Source organism: Chenopodium quinoa, unplaced genomic scaffold (genome assembly GCF_001683475.1).
Source record: "Chenopodium quinoa cultivar QQ74 unplaced genomic scaffold, ASM168347v1, whole genome shotgun sequence".
Taxonomy (NCBI): Eukaryota; Viridiplantae; Streptophyta; class Magnoliopsida; order Caryophyllales; family Amaranthaceae; genus Chenopodium; species Chenopodium quinoa.
This window is the reverse complement of record NW_018744128.1, coordinates 513,303-524,378: the sequence shown is the minus strand read 5'-3', so window position 1 is coordinate 524,378 and position 11,076 is coordinate 513,303. Positions and strand designations below refer to the sequence as shown.

Sequence of the window (11,076 nt, the reverse complement as noted above, 5' to 3'; positions counted from 1 at the left end):
GGTTGGTTTGTTCTTGTTAAATTTTCCTTTATTTTTTGCTCTTCATTAAATGATTAAAAGAAACAATCATCAAAATGAGAACAAAATACTCATGAGTGTACGATGAACCCGGGTCTATATAACAATCTCTCCCAATTATTTTTTTATTTAGACTTTTAACACAAAGCAATAATAAATTATAGGTTTTGGGTTATTTTTCAATCCTATATGGATACTATTTTAAAAAATATTTTCAAATGAACGCTATTTTCGCAATTAATTTAATTTTTAACACTATTTTGACAAATCGTTCCTTTTAATGTCACAAACTCTCTTATTCTAGGAGGATTCCAAAAAGTACTCTCTTATAGGTATTAGGTAGTACACTAACCTAAGAAAAACGACAATTAACCCAAGAAAAATTAAAGCATTAACCTTTTCCAAATCATAATCTTCATCAAATCCAACTTTCACTATCTCTGCAAAAAGAAAGTAAAAACAATTAAATCTAATTAATTAATCACTGACACCCTTAAAAACCCAAAACCAAAAAACCCTCTTTAATTATTCTGCCCCCTGAAAAAAATTACTAATTTTCTTCACTATCCCAGTATTTCTCTCAGCTAAAACCCTTCACCTTCAAAATTTTTTCCCAAATTCTTAGGGTTTTTCTTCCTCTTCTTTCACATGGCTCGAAATTTCAACCCAGGTTTTCGAAATCACTCGAATTTTCCGTCGTATTCTTGCCGGAATCACAAATCTCCGGCGGATGACCACCGTGGACGGCCGCCGGATGTTCTAGAAGACCGCCGTCGTTGCCGCCCTAATTTCATCGTCAATCTCTCTCCTCTTCCCGGCGACACCTTCAATTACAAGAATTCCGGTGTTATTCAAAGTGTATTGGTGAAACACTGCAAATTCCGACCGTACGACGTCGTTTTCGAGTGGAAATCGTCGTCAATTCTTCTGTATTACAGTCAATGGATTTGCGCTCGCGAAGGTGTCGTTAAATTCTGGGAGGCGCTTTTCAATGGCGAGCATAATTTGACCCCAATTTTGATTCGAAACGTCATCGTTCCTTCTGATGTTGATGAGGTTAACGATAGGTTGAAACCGCTGTTTTCGGCGAAGCTTCGAGGTTTGGGTTCTGGAGAAGAGGTGAAAAAGTGGGAGGAGAAATTGCAGAGTTTGGAGAAAGAAATTGCTGCGGTTTTTGTTGCTATGAAGAAACACCAACATCCGCAGCTATTTGAGGAGAATAGGAAGAAGAAGGAGGTGTTGAAGAGTGAGAAAGAGTTGATTGTTAAGCGTATTCAAGAGTTTAAGGGAGGTGTTCATTTTTTGCGTTGTTACATTGAAGGTGGAGAAAGTAAAGGAGGTTATTCGCCGTATTGGTTCGACAATGGCGGGTTCGATTGGCCGAGGATTTATCATTTGATAATGAGGGAATGTCGCCGGTTTCGAGACGGGTTGCCTGTATATGCTTATCGCCGGGAACTTCTCCGGGAGATCAGTTCTCAGCAGGTCAATTTTCTTAAGCTATTCTCTATTCTCTATTCTCCTGTTTTTTTTTTTTTTTTTTTTCTTGCAACATACTGTGTGGTCTGTCACTTTGTAGTCGTATAACCAAGACTATTTTTTAGCGCAACAATCACGAAGTAATTTGGGTTATACGGAGTAACATACACGTAAGAACCAACAAGGTGTATGAGAAAAATTGACAAAGTGAATGTTGTGATTAAAAAACAGATGAAATAATTTGTGTACAGTTAAAATTTAAAAGAAGGGATTATTTATGGTTTGAGAATGACGTGAATACCTTCAAAGAAAGTATGAGTATTGGTTCAACTTACGAGTAAGTTTCAAACTCATACTCACATCTACCATATTGTGGGATCAAACCTCACTAGAGGCATTTTCGGGTGGGGTTTCACTTACTCTTTCCCTTCACTCCTAAAGTGCCTAGCCCGCTAACAAGCACCTGCGAGAGGTTCCGGTCCGGTAGGGCCTTCTCTTACCAAAAAAAACTCTCATCTCTACCTTAAGGTAACAAGGTTATTTTCGTCTTTTCATGTTCTATGTTTATGAACTTATTGAATCAATTTGTTGTTGTATGCACAGCACTCTGCATGAAAAGAAGTGTTCTTCTGTCTCACACAGTTTCGTATAAGATCCCACCATTCTTATTTCTTAAGCTTCGTGTCCCACCAATTTTATTTTTAACCGTTTTTTTATTCACCTACTCCATATACACCCGGGGTGTTCTGAGCATCCAACTAACCCAATACTCTCTCCCTTTATTTAAGCGCCCCATTGAGACTTTTTTTACTCACTTGGACCAATGTTTGTGAATCATATATAAGAAAAGATATAGTCTTGCGAGTACTTGTTGAAATTGTCTTAAATGAATAGATTACTAATATTCAATTGCATTGAAAAACGGAGGGAGTATTAGGTTTTGCTCTTCATTTGATGAGTAAATCAGGACAAAATACACATGGATGGGTGCACCCTAGGTTTACAATCACTCCCTACTCCGTTTTGACCAACACTAGTGATTAACTTATTACACGGTATGTACTACCCCTATTTCATAATAACTTGACCCTTTATATTCTTCGTTTATGTTTGAATATTAGTAAAATTTAGAAAACAAGTTAATACTTTAAAACTTTATATTAATATTATTTGTTTTAACAACATTTGATATTATATTTAACAACATTTTACATAATAACATTTGTTTTAATATGTTAGTGTATAACTATAGTCAATGTGAGCATATAAATATTGAAACAGAGGGAGTAGAAGAAACATGCTCTTGTGGAATTTTGCTAGAATTGTCTTCACATAAATATTTCGAATATAGACTTCTAATAATTTTTAATTATTAGTAAAAATTAAAGATATAAATGGTCTAAGCTTTACATCAACAAGCGTGAAAAGTGGTCAAAGGTATAAACATATCTATTCTTTTTTGAAAATTTGAAAGAAAATTATTAAAAGATATAAATGGTTAAAGTTGTGCATTAGCAAGATAAACATGAAAATCAATATTTTGTATAATTAAAAAAATTAAATTCAAAAGTATTTTTGTATGAACCATAATAGGTAGAAGGATGTGTATGTCCCAAAATATTAATTTTTCATGATTTTTACTAAATACATAATCAAAGATATAGATGGTCAAAGGAGACGGTAAAAAAATAATGGTTTAGTAAATGATTATAGGTTTCATGCTTGAGTGATGCTTACCCAATATTCTGGTAATGAAGAAAATTGGTAATGGAGGAGGAAAACTTATACAAGATGGTTGGAATGTTGATAAGAACTGCCGCAGGCAATGAGTTGCAAAGTAGAAATCAAGGATGCACGGGTACGCCGAAGGGTAGCCGTTTCCCGTACCGGGGACGTATCGGGGACGGGTACGGTCGGCCAAATAAGTCCCCATGGCGTACCCTCGAAAGGTGGTACGGGAAGCTATTTTGGGGACGGCTGGGATGAGCTCTGGAAACGTTTTGGGGACAGATCCTCTTCCATTCTGACGTCCCCAATACAAGCCCAACCCATTTTTTTTTTTAAAAAACCCAAATTTTCTTACATCCGGTTGATTTTTCAAAAACCCTAGAAATTGATAAGCCAAGATTCCTTGGATTCCTTGCCGGTGACCACCTGCTGCGACCCACAGGCCACAGTTCCTTGCCGGCGACCACCTGCGATCCTCCCCGATACCTGCGATCCACCCCGATACCGGCGACCACCTGCGATCCCTTCTACTTCTATTTCTATAGACTACAGTTCTACTTCTCATTTTTTTTAGTTATGTTTTTTCGTTTTAATGATTATGTGATTATTTGATATTATTTTTTACTTTCAATTTACTGGACAGTAGCCTCAGTCAGGGCCCTCAATAAGTTAGTAGGTTTGTCGTTTAATTTGTGCTTTGTTTTAACTTTGTTCTTTTCTTTTTTCGTTTTAAATGGTTATATTTATCTAATTATCATGTGATTATGCGATTAAAACATTACATTAAGTGGCCTTTGTTTTCATTTGTTTTGTATGATTTTTTTTTTTTTAAATTTTTTTTGAAACGTTTTATGTATTTATGTTTTACTAAATTAATTTTTTCCATATCCATGCCGTATCCGTTTTTTGAAATTTTGATTTTTCCGTATCCCGTCCCCGTATCCGTACCCGTTTTTGTCCCCGTATCCGTTTCCGTGCAACCTAGGTAGAAATGAGTTAAGAGGCCAAAAAAAGAAAAAACTGTGGCTGTGAAGGATATCTGCCATCTTTTATATACACCGTTAAACTGTTGATTGAATATGGGTGAAGATGGTAGAGGGCTGTGCTGACGTGAATGGGCTTGTGTATTTGGTCCTAGAGTCCGAGGAATGTAAGAAAGTTACAGTAATTACACCAGTACCTTTTATATTGAATCTAATTTGTTTTTGTTAAATTTTGTAGTAAACTAGTGATGACAAGGTCAGAATAAATAGAGAATGTAGTTGAAGAAAGTATTAATGAGAAAATAGTAAATAAATTATATTGAATCTAACTTATTTTTGTGAATTTTAGTTGTAAACTAGTGATAACTAGATCGGATTAAAGACAATGGAATTGAAGAAAGTATTAATGAAATGAGTGAATAATTATATTTGCAGTTGAATTTTCTTTTTAATGAAGGCCCTTTGGCCATTGTCATGTTGCCTTTGTGCCTCATGCCTGTAAGCTACTTCTGCAAAACCTTTGTCCATGCATGGTCCATGGCTTATGGCTCATGCTTTCTCGCAGGGCAGTGCTTAACTTTTGCCCATACCTGACCAAAATCATTTTGGTCATATCAACTGGCATGTAGGCATATCTCAGCATCCCACCGCAATATTTTCTGGTGGATTTATGTGTATTATATCATCCCTTTCTGTTTTATGATTGTTTGGTTTTAATTTTGCAGATAACGGTATTGATTGGGGAAACGGGATCGGGAAAGAGTACTCAGTTGGTGCAATTTCTTGCTGATTCAGGTTTAGTTGCCGATGGATCTTTAATATGCACTCAGCCAAGAAAGATTGCGGCAAATTCACTGGAACGCAGAGTTAAAGAAGAGAGTTATGGGTGTTATGAAGATAATGCTATCAGTTGCTATCGGTCTTTTTCATCTCTTCAGCAATTCGATGCCAAGCTAATATATATGACAGATCACTGTTTACTGCAGTATTGTATGAATGACAAGATGTTGCATGGGGTTTCCTGCATTCTTGTTGATGAAGCTCATGAAAGAACTCTAAACACTGATCTGCTCTTGTCAATGCTTAAAAAGTTGCTTCCTCTGAGGCCTGACCTGAGACTTATTATTATGTCTGCAACAGCTGATGCTAAGCAACTTTCTGAATATTTCTTTGGATGTGGAATGTTTTCGGTGGTCGGCAGAAATTTCCCAGTTGATGTGAAATATGTCCCATCCTTCTGTGAAGGAACTTCTCAGTCACTTATTGGGTCATCTGGTACCATTGCCCCTTATGTATTTGATGTTGTAAGATTGGTGACTGAAATCCATAGAACTGAGAAAGAAGGCACCATTCTTGCATTTTTGACGTCACTCATGGAAGTTGAATGGGCTTGTGAAATGTTGGTTGTGCCTGATGCGGTGCCTCTGGCATTACATGGTAAGCTGTCATATGAAGAGCAGTCACAGGTGTTCCAGGACTACCCTGGAAAAAGAAAAGTTATATTTTCGACAAATGTTGCTGAAACATCCTTGACAATTCCAGGGGTCAAGTTTGTTGTTGATTCTGGTCTGGCCAAGGAGAGCAGGTTTGAACCTGGTTCTGGCATGAATGTATTGAGAGTATGCTGGATCAGCAAGAGTTCTGCTAACCAACGAGCTGGTCGTGCTGGGAGAATAGAACCAGGATGCTGTTATCGGCTGTACTCTCTGGATGATTTTACTTTGATGACTGCTCAGCAGGAACCTGAAATTCGTAGAGTACATCTGGGTGTTGCTGCCTTGAAAATTATTGCACTGGGAGTAAAAAACATTTGTGAGTTTGATTTCATTGATGCTCCCTCCAGTGAGGCAATTGATATTGCTATTCGAAATCTTGTGCAGTTGGGAGCTGTAACTTCAAATAGTGGTAATTTTGTATTGACTGACCTTGGTCAGTCTCTGGTTAAACTGGGCATCGAGCCTCGTTTAGGTAAGCTAATTCTCGGATGTGTCAGTTTTGGCCTGAAAAAAGAAGGTATTGTTCTTGCAGCAGTTTTGGCAAATGCCAGTAGTATATTTTGTCGAGTTGGTAACCTTGCAGATAAGCTGAAGTCTGACCGTCTTAAGGTGTCATTTTGTCACCCTCATGGTGATCTCTTTACGCTGCTCTCTGTTTACAAAGCATGGGAGGATGTTCCAGTGGGAAAGAAGAGGAATCAGTGGTGTTGGGATAACAGCATTAATGCCAAAGCAATGCAAAGATGCCATGATGCCATCTGTGAATGGGAGAGCTGTCTTAAAAGCGAACTTCGTATTATTGTACCAAGTTACTGGGGCTGGACACCTGAGCGAGTCACGGAGCATGACAGGAATCTTACAATGGCCATTCTTGCTTCCCTTGCTGAAAATGTGGCAATGTACTCTGGTAGTGATCAACTTGGCTATAAAGTGGCATTGTCTGGGCAATATGTGCAGCTTCATCCTGCCTGTTCTCTGTTGATGTTCAATCATAAGCCTGATTGGGTAGTCTTTGGTGAATTATTATCAGTGTCTTGTCAATATTTGACGTGTGTGACTGCATTTAACCAGGAACTCTTATCTGATCTTACTCTCCCTCCTCTATTTGATGTTTCTGGACTTGCAAGTCAAAAGCTGCAAGTGATGACATTATATGGCAATGGGAAAACTCTTCTTAAGAAATTCTGCGGGAAGTATAATAATGGTCTGACTTGTCTTGTATCACGACTGCGAAGTATCTGTGGAGATGAAAGAATAAGCGTTGAAGTTGACTGTGATAAGGATGAAATTCGGTTGTATACTTCTTCAGATGACATCGAAAAGGTTTCAGATCATGTTAAGGCTGCTTTGGATCGTGAAAGACGATCATTACAGAATGAATGCGTGGAAAAATGTTTGTATCATGGTGGTCCTAGTGCATTCCCTCCTGTTGCACTTTTCGGGTCTGGAGCTGAAATTAAGCATCTTGAGCTTGATAAAAGATGTTTGACTGCTGATGTATTCCATCCCAATGCCAATGCTATTGATGATAAAGAGCTCTTATTGCTTTTTGAAAGTCATGCCTCAGGAGTATGTGCTGTCCATAAATCAATAATTCATGGTTCAGAGATAGAAGATAAAGAGAAGTGGGGCAGTATTACGTTTCTGACGCCTGATGCTGCCAAAAGGGCAGTTGCTGAGTTGAACAATTTTACGTTTGATGGTTCTTTGCTTAGAGTGAATCTTTCAAGGGCAACATTTGGAATAGACCGAGCATTTTCATTTCCTGCTGTCAAAGCAAAATTGTCATGGCCTCGTAGAATTAGTAGAGGCTTTGCTATTGTTATATGCATGGCACATGACGCTGACTTACTGGTTTCACAGTTCTCTAATCTGCGGATTGGAGAAAGATATGTAAAATGTGAACGTAGTGAAAAGTCTATTGATTCTGTTGTGATTAGTGGAATTGATCGGGAAGCTTCCGAACCTGAAATTTTACAGGTATTGAGGAGTGCTACAAATCGAAGAATTATGGACTTTTTTTTGGTCAGGGGAGATGCTGTGGAAGATCCAACATGCCATGCATGTGAAGAAGCTCTTTTTAGAGAGATTTCTGTATTCATGCCAAAAGGGACCCCACAGGTTAATTTCTGCAGAGTTCAGGTCTTTCCCCAGAGCCCAAGAATGTTTTTATGAGAGCTTTGATTACTTTTGATGGAAGGTTACATTTGGAGGCGGCAAGAGCGTTAGAAGAGATTGAAGGAAAGGCGTTACCTGGTTTTCAATCATGGCAGAAAATACAATGCCAGCGGTTATTTTACACTTCAGTGTGTTGTTCTTCTGCTGTCTACTCTATAATCAAGAGAGAACTTCATACCTTGGTGGCAAGATTCGACCGTCAAAGAGGTATGTGTAAATTCATGGAAACTTCACTTGTCTGCTCAAAATATTTTTCTACTCATTCCCTTTCTATTGCCTAAATCGAACTCTTCACTGTTTCAATGTTTCAAATGGCTGGCATTGAATTCTTGATCATCAGTTCTATATGGTGATACTGCTGAGATCTCTGAAATTTTTTGCTTAAGTAAATGAAATAGCATTTTTCAAAGACCAGAAACTTAATTGCTGTCGGAAATATATCTAATGAACAATGAATATTAAATTGCTATGCACCCCAGTGTTATTTACTCGATTATTTGTTGGCTGGACTAAACTTCATCAATCACTTCCTCAAATTCACTTGTTTTTTTAAAATTTCAAATAAGGAATTACCTTAATTACAAACTTCAGGTTTATCATGCTGTACGAGGGGCCTCATATCAAGAACCAATTTTTTTTGTGTTGACTTTCATGAGTTCATCTTTCCAACTTGACTTGACGAAAGCCTCTATTAGTGTTTTATTTATTTTATTTTATTATAATTTTTTTAGGCTCATAGATATTTTTCACCCTTATTCATTTTTCTCTTATCTTATATCCATGTTAGCATGAATAGGGAATGAGGATATAGAGGTAAAGGCATGCTGGAAAATGTGCTTATTAGCAAATTAGGGTGTTTTTTTTCCCCTTATAAGATGGAGTACAAAGTTGGAACCACTATGATGATATATTCTTCGTGAAATAGTTGTGGAACCACCATGATTTATATGTACTAGGAGCTAACTGTTATGAGGAAACTTTATTTACAGGAACTGAATGCACTTTAGACAGGAATGCCAATGGCTCTTGTCGAGTGAAAATATCAGCAACAGCCACTAAAGTTGTTGCCGAGTTGAGAAGACCTCTGGAAGAACTGATGAAAGGGAAAATTGTCAATCATGCCAGCCTCACTCCAGCTGTTCTACAGCTGCTCTTTTCTAGAGATGGTATCACATTGATGAAGTCCCTACAACAAGAAATGGGAATCTACATATATGTTGACAGGCAGTCTCTTAATGTGAGAATGATTGGGCCTTCTGCTAAGGTTGTTGTTGCAGAGGAGCAGTTTGTTCAGTGCCTTCTCAATCTCCAAATGAATAAGCACTTAGAGATCCATCTACGTGGAGTTGAACTGCCGCATGACTTGATGAAGGAAGTTGTCAAGAGGTTTGGCCCAGACCTGCATGGGCTGAAGGAGAAGGTACCTGAAACTGAGTTCACCCTTAATACACGCCGTCATGTCATTTCCATTTGTGGTACTAAAGAGGCAAAGCAAAAGGTAGAGGAGATTGTTAACGAGATAGCACTAGTTAGTGGTAGTTCAAGAGAGCCTAATGCTTGTAGTGAAAAGGCATGCTCGATTTGTTTGTGTGAACTGGAGGATGCATATCAGCTTGAGAGCTGCATGCATGTGTTCTGCAGATCATGCTTAGTGGAACAATGTGAGTCTGCAATAAAAAACATAGATAGCTTCCCTATCTGTTGTGCCCATGAAGGTTGTGGCGTCCCTTTTTGGCTTGTTGATTTGAAATCTCTTTTGTCATTTGAAAAGCTGGATGAGCTTTTTATGGCTTCATTGCGAGCATTTGTAGCATGTAGTTATGGTAAATTCAAATTTTGCCCTTCACCTGATTGTCCTTCTGTTTATCAGACTGATGGTCCAGGAAAGACAGGGGAGCCTTTTGTGTGTGGGGCTTGCTATGCAGAGACTTGTACTCGATGTCATTTGGAGTACCATCCTTACTTATCATGTGAAAAGTACAAAGAGTTCAAGGAAGATCCAGATTCATCTCTAAGAGAGTGGTGGAGTGGTAAGGAGGAGTACGTTAAGAGGTGTCCGATTTGTGGCCATACCATTGAGAAGTCCGAGGGATGCAACCACGTTGAATGTAAATGTGGGAAGCATTTGTGTTGGGTTTGTTTGGAGTACTTTGCTGATAGTGATGAGTGTTATAACCATTTGAGGGCCATACATCACGGGATTACATGAAAGTGGTATTTTCTTGATCCTAACCATTAGATGTCATGTATATAACTGGCTTTGTTTAGTTTAGCTCATTGTACATTTCCACAATCCCATGTATAGCTTCGACTACAGTCTACAACTAACTTTAGTGATCCCTCTGTATATATCGTGAGTGTGGTAATGATGTTATATATATACGGAGTACCGAGAGTACATATAGTGCTCGTGGCAGGTTTGATGCATGTATGTGGCTTTCTATGACTTCCCCCCTTTCTTATTCTCCTTATAAAGTCACTCGGGTACCATTTTCTAGATTTTAACTCCTGACTGAATTGAGTGTTTTCGCTACACCTCCAATTATTTTTGGTGTGAAACAGATACAGTAAGAACTTTTGGGGGATAATGCAAAAAGGATATCTTTACCAGAATTGCAACTGTAAATTAGTACTTCGTACAATTCTATTATCATTCAGGTGAAATTCTCATCAACTATGGCACGGCCGCACGGCCACCTGTAACGGTAAGGTCAGAGAGAACTGTAGGTGAACCTGTATGAGGTGGTAGAATATGATAAACCTCACATCTTGACTGTAATTCAAATAATGTTATATTGCACTTACTGTGTACTGAAAACAGAGTCTCACCATCCTAAAATAATTCGATGATGATGATGAAACATTGGTATGATTTGGTTTGTTATACAATTATATTTGTGGAATATATTTGTGAATATGAGTGTAAGAACATAATTGTGTAAAATTTTAAAATGTTTGGTTTTCTGTAATTTTGTACCTTGAGTAGTTAGATGAAAAAGGCTTGTAATTTTGTAAATATGTGTGAAAATGTTGGCTATTTAATTAAAGATAGGTAAAATAAATGTTGCCTTATAATATCTAATGGCAAGTAATTCTGGACTTCTGGAGTCTAAACTATCAGAATGTCAGTTTTTGACACATATTAGCCTGTACCATAGAATTTACACTCAAATTTGAGTTCATACTTGCGGAAA

At 37.8% G+C, this 11,076-nt stretch overlaps 1 protein-coding gene across 1 annotated transcript; it reads left to right on the top strand.

Moving 5' to 3' along the window:
- Positions 1–303: 303 nt before the first annotated feature.
- LOC110692689 (ATP-dependent RNA helicase DEAH12, chloroplastic-like) lies at positions 304–10,309 on the top strand. The gene is given in 4 exon segments (XM_021869727.1): positions 304–1,503; positions 4,934–7,850; positions 7,853–8,089; positions 8,872–10,309. Coding segments are annotated over 4 exon segments (5,211 nt in total). The 5' UTR covers positions 304–666; the 3' UTR covers positions 10,092–10,309.
- Positions 10,310–11,076: the final 767 nt, after the last annotated feature.